The 19,841-nt window shown below is 37.0% G+C and overlaps 1 protein-coding gene across 3 annotated transcripts in view; it reads left to right on the top strand.

The window, feature by feature from the left end:
* LOC149022179 (rab GTPase-activating protein 22-like) overlaps positions 1 to 19,841 on the top strand; it is an 85,865-nt gene that overhangs the window by 36,487 nt on the left and 29,537 nt on the right. For all 3 annotated transcript variants that reach the window (XR_016172406.1, XR_016172407.1, XM_089150352.1), the window contains exons 5-8: positions 15,036 to 15,847; positions 15,948 to 16,070; positions 16,232 to 16,320; positions 16,490 to 16,690. Coding sequence is in view for 1 of the 3 variants with exons in the window: in XM_089150352.1 (XP_089006478.1) it covers positions 15,036 to 15,847; positions 15,948 to 16,070; positions 16,232 to 16,320; positions 16,490 to 16,690 (1,225 nt within the window). In the remaining 2 variants the exon portion in view is untranslated. The remainder of the gene's footprint in view (positions 1 to 15,035; positions 15,848 to 15,947; positions 16,071 to 16,231; positions 16,321 to 16,489; positions 16,691 to 19,841) is intronic.

The following is a 19,841-nucleotide window of genomic DNA, read 5'->3' as shown; positions in this document are numbered from 1 at the left end:
ATGATTTAAGGCACAAATGAAACAAAAATAAAAAATGAGGAAGTTGGTTACTCACCTTGCAAGATTTGAGAAAATGCACAAATGGAGGAGCAAATCAAGTGTTTGAAGGAAATGGAATACTAGAAATTAGGTGTAGAAGGGGATGAAAGCAAGAGAAATCAGCAAAAATTTCCAAAGGAGGTCGAAATGCAGAGGGTGATATCGCTCGATAGGTCGAAAAGTGGGTTGGTTTGGACACTTTATAAGCTGCGCAGGTAACATTTCGGCTTGATATGGTATCGGGCCGATATTTCGACTCGTATGATCGTATCGATACGAAACAATATGGTACTTTCTGTTCCTACTACTATATTTCGTTTCGAATTCAAAAAATGCAGACATATCGATCGATATATCAACCATATCGATTGATTTTTGTTCCATGTTTCCACCCTGGGTCATTTGACTTGGCCTTTCTCTTCGGGTCTTTCGAGGGATCATAACTACCTTCACCCCCACTAGGAATAGGCTAACTAGCAGCAGCTGTTGGATTATCAGTTGATGGCCTTGAGGTCATTGTAAATAACTAGTAAATATCTACAATAAAAAACATGAAACATATACATATAATCAGCCAAAATTAAAAACAATAATAAAATTGATAATTATACCATATAATTGTAATTTTGCACCATACCACACCATAATAAAAATCCTATGCATTCATCTAATCATCTCACTTGATGATAAATTGATAATCAAGCTTCTATTTTGTAAAATCAGAAAAAAAATTATAGAAAAAATACACTGAAGCTAATAAACAACAATAATCAATAGGCTAGAAGCTATTAAGCTAATATTAGCTGGTCTCGGTTATACTAACAAGTTATAAGTCCCCAATAAGAGAACAATCTAAGGGAGAGAGAGATTCCAGAACTAGTCAAATAGACCTTGATCAAAGGAATAGATGAGCAAACAATTGTGGTTGAATGCCATTTATGAGAATACAATCACTGTTGAAACCTCACCTAGATCCAATGGCTGGACCTGAAGTCATGGAAGGTACCTCGTGACAATAGGATAGGTCAAGATTTGTCAAACTAGGAATCAATATAACTACTAAGTTGCTGAACTAGCAACCTCCATAAAAGCTTGATATTTAATACTGAATCCAGATGAAAAAGGCCAATATATGAAAGATGTTGAATGACCTTTAAACAACAGTAATCAAATACTACTTGGAGTAGGATGCAGTAACCAGATAGCGGGTTCAGAGTATGACATCAGAATAGTACATGAATACCAACCACATGAAATTTCTAATACCAGATCTTAGATCAGACCCGTGGATATCCTTGACTCAGGAATTGTAGGTAAGATAAGTAGCTATATCACAGGAACCACAACATAAACTTTAATTGCAATTTGCAAGTCACGGAGAAGTAAATAATCAGTTAATAAATCTCCAAACATAAATTAAATAACGAGTAGCAACTTATAACATTGTTAAAACACAGAAAAAAAAAGGCACGCCGGCGACATCTGCGCCTTGAGATGGTGAACAAAATCACCGGAGTTTACTAATTAGGCGTTAACAAAATCTATTAACAGTTAACACTTAACATAGAAAAAAAAGAAGAGCAGAATAATGAAGAAGCATCCCAACCTTTGCCTGAGACAATTCAAAAATCTGTCGGATTCCGCAGCCGCTGCTGCAACTTGGTCGCTGCAAGCCTGCAACCGCAAAAAGGGATTTGTAATTGCTTGACTTTTTAGCGGAAAAAAAAATTCAGAAGAAAGAAGAAGAAAGTGAGCGACAAGTACGGTGCTGCCGCTGGAGGTTGCTGCCGCTGCAAGCTTGCAACTACGGTGGTTTTTGTATGAGGAAAAAAAAAAAAAGGAGAAAGAGAGACGTTAGGGGTTAGGGCTGTCGTCGGGACGCTGTTTGTCGCCGGTGACACTGGTTGTCGTCGTCGATTGAGAGGAAGAGAGTAGCAGAGGGAGAGGAAGAGAGACGTTAGGGGTTTGGGCTCGAAATTGGGGATTTCACTCGACTGAGTCGGGTGAAATTCTTGGTTTTTCCCTTTTTTTCTTAATGATTTAATGTTACAAATGATCATGTAACACTATATAAACATTCAACCATTAGTTGATTCCAAATTGGAATCTAATTTCTAATCCATTTTTAGCCTTTGATTTGGAATAAAAAAAATGGTGGTTTTTAAAAGCCACAAAGGCGGTCGCCTGGGGGTCCAATGCGTCCGTGGCGTCTGAGGCGACTTCTCGGCGACGCCTCAGAGCCTGAGGCAACCGCCTTATGGACTCCAACTGAGGTGCTGCTCGCCTTAGGTCCTCTATTAGCACCAGGACGCCAAGGCGACGCCTTGACAACTATAAGTGGGGTGAGTCATGGCCAAATTGCAACCACCATTCAGCTGCAATAAATGTATGAGTCATTTCAATAATCAACACTTAAGCTTAAGTAACTTAAAGATAGAATATAACTAATTATATATAATGAATACCCCCAGGGGTGGATTCCCATCCCGATATGGCCATGGAACAACCGAAGCTCCTAGTGGCATACCTAAATGCCTTTGTTTAATATATAAAGAAGAAAAACATTAACTAGGTTAATACTTAATAACTTAGTATTAACTATGAATTGTGAATATCAAATCACCATCTCACCTCCAGAAGGATGACTGTCTATTTAGATGGTTCAGGTTCCAACCTGTCCACTACAATTTGGATGACATCTATCAAATCTTGCCTCATCCCAAGATTGTCTTTCTAATGATTCTTGGGATTTAGATAGCATGTTGTGTTAGAAAAAGCAAACATAAGAGGGAATAGTCAATACTTAATAGTGTGATAATATACTGAAAATTAAATTGATTCCTAGACTTAAAAACTCAGCCTTATGTAGTGGATGTTGTAACATAGATTCCCATCTAATTTAGATGATGTCAATGATTTTCTTATACCATTGTGGGTAGACCTGAGTAACCTGCTGCTTCATCCTATCTATTTCAGGCCATTGTGTGGTAGAATATGTCTTCTGTACTGATCTACCATCCTTAACACATGCACCACAAGCTCAAACATCTTCACCGCTATCATCACATTATTCTAGAAAGTGTCGTCGAGTATAGTCTACTGTGCTCTGCTTCCTCCTATGGATGAAGAACCCTCCCAGTTAAGCCACTACTCTGATGCAAACATGCTCTTAAGGCCAGTTTTCCTACTCTCAAAGCTCTGTAGTGCTATCCAATTTGGAGCAAATTTGTTTATGCTTGGCTTCACTAAGTCACCTTGACACTTGTCCCTCATCATTGTCAGTGCATAGGTGTGGTTATAGATGAAGGTGTTAACTTGTTCGGCTTGCCCTATGGTTTTCTTCACAAGCTTGACCTTCCCCATGTCCTTTAGCGTTAGGTCAATACAATGAGCAACATAGGAGTCCAAAAGAGCCTATATATACCCATCAAGGCATCAATTTGAAGTCATCAAGTGTATATGTAATGTAATATGTGTGTTTAAAAATGAAAATTAGTACTAGAAGTAGAAGCATGTTTTGATACCTGAGGTCCTCCTGCATCTTCAACCCAACTTTCTTGTAGTTGGAACCATTATCAGTAACAATTTGGATCACATTCAGGTACTCGACCTCCTTCACCACTTGCTTCAATAATTTGTAAATATATTTTGCAACCTTCTTCTCACTGGATGCATCTACTGACTTGAGGAACACTGTCCTCCCATCACAATTCAACATAAAATTGATGTGGACTGTCTAGTCAGTGGGACCAGTCCAACCATCAACCATTATAATCACTCCATAATGAGCCCACATGAGCTATAATCCATTAATATACTCATTCAAGTCCTCTTTATGCTTAGGCAAATATATATTATATATCTCATGTGGGGTGGGCCCTTGTACTCCTGGCCTTGCCTATCTCCTCAATTATGTCCCTATAGTAGGGCCTTTGGATTGTATGTGTTGGAATACTATAATACATAGCCCATTTGGAGAAAGCCATCCCCACTTTCTCCTTTACACTGCCCCACAAGTGCTTCAATTTTCTCTGCTTGTGCGTAGGCCTCCTAAATAGGGCAGGATCATTACTAAGAATCTTTAGATTTGGATCTGTAGGATGTGCTGATGAAGCTTGACCCCTTGTTGGGGCCCATGGGTTAGGAATCTCCTTCCTCAAACTTTGACTCCTCCTTATAGGGACTTGGCTGTTGGCTCTTTAGAGGACCCACAACATGTAGCCCTCTGCTGCCTTCTCATGTCATCAACCCTCGCCTGCTCCCTACTCATCATCATCACCCTCCTCATCTGTGCGGACTCTGGGTCAGGGTCACATTGTGACCATACCCTCCTGGCTCCTTTGGATCAAAATCTCGCTCTCTTGGCTCCGAAAGATCATTTAGGCATGCCTCATCGAACTCCTTCCTCTGTGTTCTCTTCTCTTTCCTCTTTTGCTTTCCCCCAGCCAAGTATGAGGCCATTGCCTTTTTGACCTCTGTGGACAGCCTTTGGTATCCTATTACATCCTACTTTCCCTAGCTAGATGCACCTTCAATCTAGTGGACCCACCTCATCCTATTTGTTTCTTGTAGTAATTACACTTAGTTTTCTTCCTATTAACTGTCAGTGGCCTCCCGTGTTGCCAAGCTATATCTGACATATTTGGAAGAGAGTGTTTGATACAAGAAATACACACTAAATATCTTAAAAAGCTCCAGAATATGCTAAAAAAACTACATATATGCTTCTAACATAATCTTGTAGAGACTTGTCAACTTGCTGAAATGGAAATAGCTTTTCATAAGTACTAAAAATCCGAGTCATATTTTTAGCTTGGGAATAGGTCTCTTGCAAGTCATCCCATATTCCCTTTGTAGTCTTATGGAACATAACATTCTCTGCAATATCAGATTCCATAATATTCCACATCCAAATTTTAATGATTGCGTCATCTTGGATCCGATTAAAATAGGATTTGTCAGTCTCAGTAGAAGGTTCATCCTCAATGAACTTAAGCTTACCTTTTGCAAGTATGTACACCCGAACCGCTTGTGACCACATCAAGTAATTAGAACTACCTTTGAGCTTGATAGATGTAATTTGAACATTTACATGATCTCCTTGAGATCCTTTAGATTTAGTCGTACTCATGGTTGAGTCACTTGTAAGTGAAGACATTAAACTGAGGTAGATATTGCTCAAATCAGTTTTCCAGAATTTTAAGTAGAATGAGAGGAGAAAAAAAAACTGCAACCTTAGGATTGAATAGGAGAAAAAAAAAAAAAAAAAAAGGTTTGCAAAGTGCAACAAAAGGAGGTAACGAAGGTAGGTATAAAACAAAATTTTATCCAAGTTCTAGAACTTGTAAGAGTAAGGTAATAGGTAGAGAAGATCAGTTCAGATAAATATCTGATCTAATAGTCCATAATATACAGCACTAGGTGGCTGCACACCCAAGAAAATAGAAAATCAAAAGAGAACTTCAGAAGAAAATATTGAGAACAACACTGTTTTGATTAAAAAAAGTTCTGATACCATGTTAGAAAACAAGCTTTAAATAATCAAAACAACAGCTGAATTTGAACAGAGAAAAGAGAAAAAAGAGATGAAGAACTAGCAGAAGAGGCCTGTGATTCTAGCTAAAGAGTCTAGAATCACATAGCTCTTTTATTTATAGCTTCTAATGAACCTAACACAACTTGAGAGACAAGTAATTGTCCTATAGAAAAAAAAAATTACAGGTTTAGTAACTTTCTAGCTCCTAAAATAGAAAGTTCTGAAAATAGAAACTACCACAAAAATAGAAATTATGCTTTCTAGAAACTTCCAAAACTAATGTAGCAAGAAACTTCCATTAGAAATAGAAAGTAGAGTAGAATCACTAGCATAATATTGTTCACGTGAACAGTAACGTGAGCAGTAAAATAGCCTAAACTTGTGTATATTTCAACACCAAACATTTGTGGGATAGTTGGTCAGTAGTAGTTTTGTTGCTTGAATGTGGTGGGGTTTTGTTGAAGTAATAGGATTTGGGGATGCCACCCTCCTGTATGTTGGGCCCTCCCAATGGATCCTCCCCATGTCTACTCTTCCTCTCATCTCCTTCCTGGAGCAGTTAAGCCCGATGCACCTGCTACTCTAGCATGTTCTATTGCTTCACTGTCTCAAAATGCAAGGAATATTTACTAGCAGCGAAGGCAGCATTCATCTGTTTCCATTTTTCTTGCGACTCTACTACCATATTTCCTCTAGTAGCCTCATCATCCACATCCACTAACGGCCTCTATAATATCTGCGTCTCGAATTCTCTCTAGTCTCTAATGCCTTTCCTTTTATGCACTTTTCAATCTCCCTTCTTTCAAGCTAGCAACAATTGGTTGTTGTAGTTCATAGGGCATTTAGGACACTTAGCCACATCCCTATATCCCTCCTTCGAGTGTAGTTTCAATCTTGTGGCACCCCCATAATCCAGCCCCTTCAAACAATACTTGCACTTTGATTTCTTTATATCGGTAGTTACAGCCCCACCATATTGCGAAGCAATGTCAAAAGCACCAGTGCCACTACTAGCTCCAACCATTTAAGCTGATACATATCATTAATACATTCACAAATATCCTTGGTTGTCAAAAGGTGACAAGGCGACCAAAGCGGTTGGGGTAAATTATTTTCAATACAATTACTTTTAAACTAATAAATTTCCACTCCACTATTAGCTGAATAAACATTCAAGAATGATAATTATGAAAGATTATCTAAAGAAAAACACAATATAAGTTCATCTTATCAAGCATCATAACATATGACTATGAACTATATCAAATTGTAATATGAAAATGAAATTAGTGATTATACTTATCTCTCTGATAGTGTAATGCCAAATAAGTGCTTTGTGCCTAGACCTTATGAGCATTCCACAAATGACCTTGTGCCTTTTCACTGGACTATTTTTAAGTAAATGAATAATTTTCGAATCTGAATCAGAATTTGATATGTCCGTTTTTTACCACTTTTTTGATTGAACACAATAAACTAATAGATCACTTTATTCCAAGTTCCAAATCATTCTCCATTTTAACAATTCATTGATTCTTGAACCCGAAATGAATAACTATTAAATTCATATATGCTTTTGTAGAATAAAATTTAATGTAAAAAAAAAGAAAAAAAATATTCTGTACAAAGTGTCAAAAAAAAAATTGCTTCGGTACCTACGTGCATAAGGCGACAAAGTGGCCGAACATTTGCAGGTCAAAAAGGTGGTTGCAAATAAGGCAGTTTAATAACTGCCTTGCTGCCTAGGCGGACGCTTTGACAACAATGCTAGATCAAATACAATTGTGTATTATTAGCAAAACATAATCAAAGCAAACTACCAAACCATTCTCATCCACTAATTTATTCAAGTCTAAACTATTACACTAATACAGAAACATTTTAAACAACTAAAAATAGTAAACTAATGAAAATACATTTTTAGGCTAATTAAAAACATATAAAAACAATGGTTAATACAAGAAATACACACTTCTTTGTACAAACACAAAAGTAACATACTTATGTTAATATGACTGTATTTTAAAAAAAACGCAACATAACATAAAAGCCATTTAAAAATAGACAAATTTTCATAAATATAAATATTTTTGGTAAACTATTTGTTTAATTTATTTAAGCTGACATTTATAAATAAAAAGCAACAATTATGTCAAAAGAATTTGACTCCATGAGGTTATAGCCCTTCCAATGGAGTTCATATATTACAATCATTTTCAAAATGTAATTATTTTTCATTTGTTAATTTTAATTTCTCATCAAATATATTTTTTAATTTTGAAGATTCAGAAAATAAATTAATAACAGAAAATGAATTTTGTTCCATGAAATTGTGGATTGGCCAAAGATATTCAACATTCATTTAACCCACACTCTGTACATTTAATTCAATCCATATTCAAACTACATTTAATTTAACTCATAACAAATAGTTAATGCACCATTTAATTGAATGGTAGTAACAAGATTTGAGGACTGTAATATATTAGGGAAATAAATCCCTGAAGTACTTCAAATAAACTAAAGACAGCTGACCTCAGATGTGTTTGTTGACCACAAAAGAGTTAGAAAAGCAGAGCTTTGCCAGCAGTTCAAGAACCAATCGAGGAAAATTCAGCCAAGATAAATCCCTCAAACAGGGATTGAGCGTTACTTATATACAGGTCATTTCAACCTCAAACTAGCAGGAGCATCAGAAGCCAGCAACAGGTGATGCTTTGACAACTATGGCATGAGTATAGGCTTCAATAGCTTGAACACATAACAAGTAGTTAGATGCACCATTCATTGGATGGTAGTAACGACATTTGAGAACTATAATATAATAGGGAAATAAGTCGTGGATGAGTACTAAATTGAAGACAATTGTCCTGGGATGTGTTGACAAAAAAAAGTTTAAAAAAACTGAGCTTCCACCAGCAGTTCCAGAGCCAGACAAGGAGGAAAATCCAGCCAAGAGAAATCCCTCAAACAGGGATCTGCTGTTACTTGTATATAGGTTAGTTCAACCTCAAAATAGCAGCACCATCTGAAGGTATCAACAGGTGAGGAAGTCCAATGCATCAGGAATCCAAAAATATGGAGAAAAAGAAATCCAGAAACCTCTACTGCAGGCATAAGGAAACACCAATCAGACTGGGAAGCTTCAAACCTTCATATGAGGAATAGTATTATCAGAACCAATACATAATCGGCAGCAATAGCTGCAGCAGTTAGGAAGAAGGAGATCCTGAGAAGGACACTCAAAATCACAATACTGGAGTCTTCAAGAAGGATTAGATTACAGCTCTGATATCATGTAACAACTGCTGAAATAAGAGAACCAAAGATAATGAAGAGAAGATAGAAGATGGAGAAGAGTCTAAAGAGTGAGAGTTGCATGAATCTCCCCCTCATGGAGGCCTTATATATATATATAATGTGAAAAGAGAAAACCCAAAATTTTAGGAAACTTCCTAAGTCTGGTTTAGAAACTAAATCTAGGAATCTAGCCTAGAGTTGGGTTGCTAGATACACAAGCTACTAGGGTAAAAGATAAATAACATGAGGAAATTAACACCATGTGTACATGACCCGTGTCACCATGTGCATGGTGGGAGATCTCGCTCTCTCGAGAGATCTCACCACTAAGAAAAGGCGAGATCTCGACCGAGATGGTGAGATCTCGGTCGAGATCTACCAAAAAATGGGCGTAATCTCGGTGGGTTTTAGGGCCCCGATTGGGCTGAAACTTGGTATTTAGCCTATTTAAGGCCTTTTGAGAACACATTTGTGGTCTTAGATTTGTGAGAAAATAACCCTAACTATGTATTCTAAGTCGACCTATGTGTAAAACCAAAATTCTGTGAAATGCAAGGTTAGACAACATGTAACGTAAAAATATCAAGTAATTCAAGTTATCAACTATCAAGTATCAAATACAATAACATTACACATCAAATATTCAAGTCAACAAGTGATCAAAGTTCAAACTATCAAAGTAATAAATTGTTAAATGTCTTCAAAATTTTACAACCATAAGAATTAAGAACTTTTAGACTTTTAGTAAGTCATAAATCATAATCCATAAGTTCACAATCACAAGTCACAAGACTGACAAGATCACAAGAGTAAAAGAGACAAGAGTAACAAGATTGGAAGATTACAACTTACAACTTACAAAACTAAGAGTATCACTCAGCATTTTGCATCAATTGATTCTGAACAGTGGCCACATATGACTCCCAAGTCAACCCATCACTGTAGTATGTCATTTATCGGTTTATATGGAACTGATATGTCTCCATGTCAGAATACTGGAGGAATAGCACTTTGGGATAACTGTCAATCGTGGGTGGGTGAAAGTGCCATTCTTGTTGTTGTTGTTCATATTGTTTTTGAGTATGTGGGTAGGGGTTTCTAAACCACTCATTTAACAACCCACCTTCACTCCCATATGTGTACTCTCCAGGTGCAGGGTCTTGAGGAATAGCATGACCTCCATAAGAAGAATACCCACTGTAATCTGACCCGGTGCTATGATCCACGTATTGGTACCCCGATGACTGCCAACTGTCCAAACTCTACTGTTGTGAATCATTGTGACCTTGATCTAGGCTTATGCTTCCCATGTTCAATTCAAGATCATGCATGCTCGCATCATTCGTTTGCCCCTGCTCTTGGTTTGATCTACTCTTCCTACTCCTAGCATAAGTCCGAGAGATAGGGGAACTGTGGCTTGCATGTGTCGGATGACTCGGACCTGGTGGAGGTGACTCCCTTTGTTGACGCTGACTTCCACCAGAAACACGACTAGCCTGACTGCCTCCATGACTCAAACTCAATGGCTGACTTGGGCCACTTGGCCCTCTGGTATCATCGGCATCATCTGAATCCCCACTACTAGTTGTCACCTCAGTTGTTTCAAGTCGACCAGGTGGCTCCACAAATGATACAGTTGGTCCTTCTGATGCCGCTACAGTAGCCAAACCCTCATCAGAAGACACGTGCTCAGCCACAACATCTAGGCCCATAGCAGTAGCAATGGTAGGATCCGGCTGCCCTCTTGGCCCATCCAACATTGGGCCACCTCGATCCCTAACCGACTGATATATGACATCATCTTCCTTATCTTCTGCGGGGGGCTCGTGGAATATATCAGTCAATTCAATTGGTTGACGATTGTCATCATTTATATCATCTTGTATGTGCCCTACTCTCAATCTCATGTTGTAATGCACATACACTAAGTCCTCGAGCCTCTTACTCCCTAATCTGTTCCGTACCTTACTATGGATGAGCGAGAAGGTGCTCCAATTCCTCTCGCAACCAGAGGATGATCAAGTTTGTGACAATACTTTAATTGCTATGTCCCTAAGATTTGGCGCACTAGTTCCATATAGCACCCACCAGTCAGCTGCATAACCAAAAATAAGAATGCATTAGGCAAGTAAATCTTTATATTTATATAACTGATCAGTTATCATTTATAGAGTTATCGGCTTAGTGACTTATAGTAATGGACTATTTACTAGGATAAGTTTTTTTGCCTAGTTGCAACTGCAGAAGGCTTTCCAAAACTCCCAGAGGCATCCCTGAACTCCATGATCTGTACACCAATTCTTCAATTATTGTATTATGTATATGCTTAATGCACTAATGCAAGAAGTTGAAGAAACAATTGAATAATTTCTCACCTCTCCATTAATTGTCCCTTGCATGACGGGATTTGACACAAGCTTCTCCACCACGTCTTGCACCGCATTCATCAACTTTGCATCAAGCCCCAGATCATTCTTGTAATGGTACTTTGGGTTGAGGTAGTAAGCTTGCATTGTGGAAATAAAAAATTTGGTTAGTGACTTAGTGATTTGGTTGTTTACTTGTTTATAAATTATAAGTTATAAGTTATAACTTATAACTTAATAAACTTATAACTTATAACAAATTAAGAATGTAAATTAAAGTATACAACAAAAACTTAAAGACTTAAAACTTAAGTGACTCACCAGCCAAGTGCAAAGGATGCATCAAGTGCATCTCCCATCTATTATCGATGATCCTCTCGTAGGATTTGAAGGAGCTAGGGGCAGCAGCTCTAACCAACTCTTTCATTTGCTCGAGGGCAGCATATATGTGGGGCATTGTGGGCTTTTTCTCCGAATCCACCATCCTTAAAACAAACACAGTAGGCTCTATAATGCCTAGTGTCCTATTCAGCTGCCTCCAAAAGGAATCATCAGCAATGGTTTGTTGAGCTAGTACTGCATCAGGATGGCTAGATCCACGCCAACCAAACCACTCCTCACTTGCAAACATGTGCCGTAGACCCACCACTTTCTTCTGGAAGCTTTTCAAAGCTACATAGTTGGTGGCGAATCTAGTCAATCCAGGTCTGACTAGATCACCCTTACAGTGGTTCCTCATCATCTTCATTCTTCAGTACATAACCATGGTTATAAATAAAATTACTTACCCTCTCAACCACAGTATTGATTTACTTTCTTTTCCCCAAGTTCTTCAACATAAGATCAATCGAATGTGCTGCACATGGTGTCCAAAAGAGGTGGATCCTGCTGCTATTCTTCCTCATCAACATTTCACCATCTTTTTTGAAGTTAGCACCATTATCTGTGACAATTTGGATAACATTCTTTGGCCCTACCTCGAGGACCATCTCCCTAAGAAGCTTGTAAAGGTAGTTAGCATCTTTGATTTTATCTGAGGCATCCACTGACTTAAGGAAGGATGTCTTTCCATTGCAGCTTGCCATGAAATTAATGATGGACTGTCTAGTAGGACCAGTCCATCCATCAACCATCACAGTAACACCATATGTACTCTATTTTTCCTTTAATGAACCAATGTATTCTCCACCTCCTGCTTTACCTTTGGTAAATATTTATTCATTACTTCCCAAGTTGTTAGGCCTTTAACCCCTACACCTGCCGTAACAACTGCATTGATCATCCCCTGATAGTATGGTGTTTTGGCTACATTGGTTGTAATGTCGTTGTAGAGCATGAATTTGCTGATTGCCAACCTAGCTTCCTCCTCCCTACTGCATTCTTTACCTCCAGCAAACATATATGGAATGCTTCTTTGATAAATGTCTTGTTGCTTGAAGAGGGAGGGGGCTTGGTCAAATGTGGAATCATAATGTCTAGTCTTCCTCCTCCTCCTTTCGGTCCTCTCAGTCTCAGTCTCTGAAAACTATGTCTAGGTGGCATAGATGCCCTTGACCCCGAACCATCTGCTCCCCTTGTCTGTTCATATTGCCTCACATTCTCAACCTGTAAGGACTGTCTGCTAGCTTCCATTGCAGCCTTAATTTGTCTCCACTCGGCCCATGAATCAACACCCATAACCCTCCTCCTCTCTTCATCGTAGTTTGAACAACATCAAGAAAAGGTCTAGATAGCACTGTATCCTCAAATTCCCTTTGCTTTTGTGCCATCTCGTCCTTTTTTTGTTTCCCTCCCTTTAAAGTTGCTGCAATTGCTTTTTGCACTTCATAAGGAACCTTATGACACTTGGAAACATCTTTGTAACTACCAGCCAAATGTTGCTTTCTAGTTGAACCACCAGAATTCAAAGTCTTGAGGCAATACTTGCATCGGGATTTTTTTTCTTGTCAGCAGTCAGTGGATCCCCATGTTGCCAAGCAATGTCCTGAGTCCCACTACCAGTGCCGCCACTCCCACTAGTTGCCATTTAAAATACAAATATACAACACTGAAAGTCTGAAATACATACATGAATGTTCCCAAATAATCATTAGAATAATTTTTAGATACATAAAAACATGTAAAAACAATTTATAAAACAACAAAACACACACTTTGTTCTAAGATAACATATATACAATGCTCAAACAAACATGTTTGTATTTTTAAAATAAACTACATAATATGGGCATCATTTAAAAAAAAAAAGAAGATAAATTTTTAATAACATGTTATTTTTTATAATTATTTTATGTAAAAACAATTATAAAACAACAAAACACACACTTTGTTCTAAGATAACATATATACAATGCTTAAACAGACATGTTTGTATTTTTAAAATGAACTACATAATATGGGCATCATTTAAAAAAAAAAAAAACAAATAAATTTTTAATAACATGTTATTTTTTATAATTATTTTATGTAAAAACAATTTATAAAACAACAAAACACACTTTGTTCTAAGATAACATATATACAATTCTCAAACAGACATGTTTTTATTTTTAAAATAAACTACATAATATAACCATCATTTAAAAAAAAAAGATAATTTTTTTAAAAAAATATTATTTTTCATAATTTTTTATTTAATTATTTAAATAAAAAAATAAATAAATATAGCAAGTATGATAATCAAAATATTAATACCTGGGATTGTAGCCCTCTAAATTAGTTTAACATAAGTAATAATAACATTCATATCATAACTATTTATTTATAATTTATAATTTTAATTTTTTTAGATAATATATTTTTTAAATACGAAAATTCAAAAAAAAAATTAATAACAGAAAATTAAAATTTTTTCCATGAAAGTGTATATCAAAGCTTGACCATCAACATATATTTATACCACACTCATACACCCATTGTAGAACCTTCTATTTGAAAAAAATTCAAATTTGGGGGAAAATCTCACATTTGTTGAAGATCACTTGAAATAGGCTTGAATCACTTGAAATATGCTTGAATCTGCTGTTGTAGATGAGTTGATGATGTTGCTATGTTGAGTCCCCAACAAATTCCGGCCAAAATTTGAGTTTTCTGACCAAAAATCCACTTCCAGCGAGAGGGGCTCGAGAGAGGCTAGATATGCCTCTCTCGAGCGCGACAAGGGCTTTTTAAAGCCCCTAAAGTAGTCAAAAAATTCCCGTTAGCGAGATCTCGCCGAGATATTGGTGAGATCTCAAGTCGAGATCTCCCATCTCCCTGGTCTCGCTTGCAATCTCATCTCGCTAGCTCACGATAGCGAGATATCTCGCGAGATCTCCCACCATCACCATGTCCCTTTATGTAGTAATATTATTAATAGAAAGGATTTATATGGCTGATCCCATTTAGTTTTGATAAGGCTGAATTATTGTTGATATCATGAAATGGGAACACATAAAATACAATCTGACAAAAACAAAAACTGCTCATCTTTCAAAAGAGAATGGGGATTTTTAGTTGGACGTGAACCCAATAAGGGCATCTTGCAGGGGTTATTGAATAGTATCGTATTATTTCTGCTTTGCTGAAAACAAATGCCAAAATTTATTGGTAGCACTTCTTTTTATGTGATTTCTTATGTTGTTTCTTGTGCATCCAGAAAGATTGATTGGTGCTACCTGTTACTTGAAATGTTGTGTCATCTATTCATGATATTTGGGGTACTGTATGGTGGTGAAGGAGCATCCGAGGAACTAGTAGATAAATGTAGATTTGTGGTTGAAAGAACCAGGACCCTTACAGAATTACTTATGCAGGGAGCGGTATGCGGATTTAATTCAGCAATGTCAAGCAATGCATTCAAGTATTGGAACTGGCAATCTTGCCTATGCTGTAGGGTCCAAAGTATTGGAAATGAGGCTACCATCAAAAGATAATGAAAAAAGGGATGCAGAAATCAAAAGCAAATCTGCTCCTCCTGATGTTACTGATGAAGTAGAAACCTATCATAATAACTGTACAGAATCTACAGATGCACCGTATACATCTCAACGAGATATTTCTAGCAGTTCAGCTGATCTTGTCAGTGTAATTAGGGAAAGTACAGATGCTGTAGTGTATGATTCCTCATATCCCAAGCATTCCTCTGCTCCTTACAATTGCTTTTCCTCTAACTCAGGGGGAGAAGAAAATGGATCAGAATATATAACAGAGAGTTATTTTGATTTTCCTCCTTTACCTGTCACACAACTGTTTGGAACGAGTGACAGTGAAAGGCAAGAATGTGGAACGCGTAACGATAGAGTATCTAGTGAACATAGATTGAGTTTATCAGCTGAAAACATGCACAGTTTTCAAATTAATAACAATGTTGATCTAATTATAGAATCAAATGTTTCACCTACTGATGTAATCTCGGATGCTAAAAACTATGAAATTGAGACGTGTAATTCAGATTTCAAAGGACAAGTAGCACAGGCACCAAACATGGAATATAAAACCGAAATTGTTAGCCATCTGAGAATATCAGACGTACCCCAAACAGCCATGGCAGATGCAACTGCTTCTCAAGGGAGTAGCAACAGTGAAAATAGAGTTTCTGAATGGCTTTGGACTCTTCACCAAATAGGTATTCTTTATCTCTCTTTTCTGATAGTAAATAAAATTTCATCCTTTGAGTATGACTTCTGCTTCTTTTCTTGGTTTCTTATAATGAATTTTGCTTTCAGTGGTAGATGTGGTCAGAACTGATAATCATCTTGAATTTTATGAGAACGTGAAAAATGTCGCTCGTATGTCGGATATTCTTGCTGTTTATGCCTGGGTTGATCCTGCTACTGGATACTGCCAAGGTTATTCACTTCGTTTTCCTTCAACTTGTAGCATCCTCACATATTAGACTAAATTCTGAATATTTCTTTCAAGGAGTTTGTCACAAACAACTGATTATCTTCATTGTGTAACAGTTTTAAAGCATTTTAAGTCATAAATTCTAACTGAAAATCTCTTTTAGGTATGAGTGACTTGCTGTCCCCTTTTGTTGTCCTTTATGAGGATAATGCGGATGCCTTTTGGTGCTTTGAGATGCTACTCAGGAGAATGGTAAAACCCAGAATTTGCAACTTTCTCGCAAATTTGTTTCTCCCTCCAAAAAGTAAATAAATAAGTAAAAGAAAGATTTTTTTTTTTCTTTTTTGGGTTATACTGGAAGTTCTGATTTTCTTACATTTTTCATTTATTTACACTTTTTTTCTTTCTTTCTTTCTTTTAGCGTGAAAATTTTCAAATGGAAGGACCAACCGGAGTGATGAAACAATTGGAAGCATTATGGTGTATCTTGGAAGCTACAGATAGGGAAATGTTTGTTCATTTATCACTAATAGGTGCTGAAAGTCTTCATTTTGCTTTCCGGATGCTGCTGGTTCTCTTCCGCCGGGAGTTGTCCTTCAATGATGCTCTCCGCATGTGGGAGGTCTGTTCTCGTGGCTGCTTTGAACAGAACAAGTAACCATTAATTGCAGATTTTACAGGCTGGGACAACTTAATTCAAGAAAGAAAGATTTTATCTCAAAACTCAACTTCTATTTAGGTCCATCAATTCACACATTCAAAACCAACTTTCAGTTACTTCTATATTCCGTCTGGCCTCTGATATTATCCAAATAAAATCTGCATAAAAAGAAAATCCTCAGGTAAAATCAATACAAAAGTCAGATTTTTTCTGAAATTATCTTTTTGTGTAGTTTACCTATTAGACAAAATGAACCATTTGCCAGAGCTCCATGAGTATTGGCTAAAAATCCTGTGTTGAACCACACGTGGATTATTTATAGGCAATTTTTTGGTAAAATGCTGTATGCATTTTTTAGCTTTGCAACATAGACATGAGTATGAAGACCAGCTTCCTTGCATCTTAAAAACAACATGGCCTTTCCAACTAAATGGGGTAAGGTATGTGGACACTACGAATAAAGCACATTGTATATGTAAATCATTCACATGCACTAATATATTCAACTTAAGTTATTGTACTAATAGATTGACATCATTAAACATTAAAAAGATTAAACTAATGAGATTATATATTTTTTTTGGTTAATTGAAAACATTTAAATATAATTTTTAATACATGATATACAACTTTGTCGTAAGAATTTAAACATACCATAGTTAATTTAACATCATTCTGTTCTAACAAAAAGACTACATAACCTAAGAATAATTAAAAAAAGAAGATAATTTTCTATAATTAAATTTATTTTTTGTAATTATTATAATTAAATTATCAAAACTGAAAGTTCAAAATTAATAGCATAATTAGTGATTCCCCCCCCCCCCTCTTTCTTTTGACTCCTTGAGGTTGTATACACCCATTCCTTTCTTCAAATGAGCTTTAATCCACCTTTACATGAAAATGGAGGTTGTTTTTCGAAAGTTTCTTGGAAAGCCCAGGATGTCAGACGAAGGGAGATGATGGAGACGAGTTCTGCAAAATTTCACAGATCTCATCTATACAGGTGAAGAAAAGCCCCTTTTTCGACCGAATTGGAGAACCAAGTCGAAACCAAGAGATCCAAGACTTCTAAAACTCCTAGCAGGTTTTGTCTCAGTTTCAGGAGAAACCGTAAGTTTAGCGAAACTTGAACCATGTAGCACAGTGCTCCAAATCCTAGCATTCTCCATTGTAGGATGTAGCCCTAGACTGATAGGAGATCAACTAGGAGCCTACTAATCAGCACCTGTTCTGATCAGGCAGTCCCTTTGGAGAAAAGTTGGTATGAGGTCAAATTTTAAGGTTAAGATTTTAACTCTAGAGTTTGCAAGATTAGGTGTATGTAGTTAATTAGGGGAGTCGATTATTAATGGTCCTGAGATGTTTTAATGGCTGGGTGTCATTGTTTCAGGGTTTAGAGGTCTAGGAGTATATTATTTTGTCTTGGATGAATTTGGAGAAGATTTGGTATTGATGGGCAACTAAATTTCTTTAACAAAGAATGATTCATGCTGTTGAACTTGAAGGAGATCTTCAAGACCTTGAAAGATAGCTTCAACTAGAATCTCCTAGGCTTCACACCACAGAGAGTTAACTGGATCAAACATCACCACAGCTATCTTGATCTCGCACAAGACGAAATCTGCAGGCCTACCCTTCCTGCCAGAGCTTCATGGGTATTGGCCCATTCCCCTCTTTGGTTTATCTCTTCTTGATGGAAATAGGGATGACATGTGGTTTACCTGATCGCTTGGTCAAGAAGACATTCTTGCAGAATAGGAGGCAGCACCAGCCTAGTTTTGAAGTATCATGTGTTAGTAGCATATTGGTTGGGTGATTGTAAGAGTTTTAAGAGATATTTCATTTGGTATAGCGTGTATCACATTCACAGATGCATATTAGTGCATGCAAAATTGCATAGAAATGGTCATAATGCACATGGGAGAGGTCTAATTTGAACAAAAACAATAGATATAGCCAATAAATGGTCACTCTAACTTGCATAAACAGTTATACAAATAATATTATATCTTTAACATTATTGCACTAAACTAAAAGTTTAAAATTGTTTTGACTTTTCAAAGATGAGGCTTTCATACATGTATTGTTGCCTCTAATGCCATGAAGAGTATCGAGGAGCTTCAAAGCCCTCTGTCAAACTTTCTTGAATAGGAGAAACCAGAATGATGTTGTGCAGCTGTTAAACTGATGCACAACACTAACCCTAATTATAAAATTGATGGTGGTTTGATGCTCACTGATAGTGGAATCTTGCCACTACATTATTGACTTGTGGTTGTGCCTCACCATAACTATGATAATAATTTCCATACGAAATTCATTCTAAATGATCCTTTATCACTAATAAAGTCCTCTTTGCTGGATTGGCAACGCTTACCCTTCATCTTATATTGTTTACTAGCAAGGTCATGGTCCAGGGTTCAATGTGCAATTGCATTTGATTTGTACATGATCAACACCGCTAGGTCCACAACCATCATAACAACCAGTAGGTTTAGTACCATCAGGTATGCTGCCACCACTATCCTCACCACTACCATAACCGTCACCATCCCTGCCATCAGCACCACCGTCACTATCTATATGACCATTGCCTTCATCAGATTCATCATTGTCATATCGACTAACCATGACCTCTTAATCATCTTCATCATTGTTGTCATAATCTTCCTCTTGGACATTTAGATCTTGTGATGGTGGTTGTCACAGCCCACCCAACGGTATAGGACTAACCCGACTGCGTTCGGTGTGATCCACAATCATGAGATCATCGGTCATGATTCCACAATCAAAACAATCAATATAATACAATAATCATGAGCAAATAATGAAGGCAATATAATATAAATGAAACAACTGTCACATGGAAGGAAGGAAAGTGCATCAAATGTGTAATTACATCCTTCAATCAAAATTAAATAACAACTGTCCAAAACTGTTATCACAATTCCCAAAAGGAATCAAAGAAAATCCTATGGCAACTCTATGCTCCATAAGAACAATCCATGCATGCACACGATCTGTCATGTGGCTCGTAAGTCTCTATCATTGGCATGTCATATGACTCCACTAGAGGAAGAATCTCCTGCTCAGTCCATTGTAACCTGTG

This window comes from Hakea prostrata, chromosome 3 (genome assembly GCF_041222555.1).
Source record: "Hakea prostrata isolate BN-2017 chromosome 3, UWA_Hpros_2, whole genome shotgun sequence".
Taxonomy (NCBI): domain Eukaryota; kingdom Viridiplantae; phylum Streptophyta; class Magnoliopsida; order Proteales; family Proteaceae; genus Hakea; species Hakea prostrata.
The sequence above is the reverse complement of the archived record's forward strand: the minus strand, read 5'-3'. Positions and strand labels throughout refer to the sequence as shown.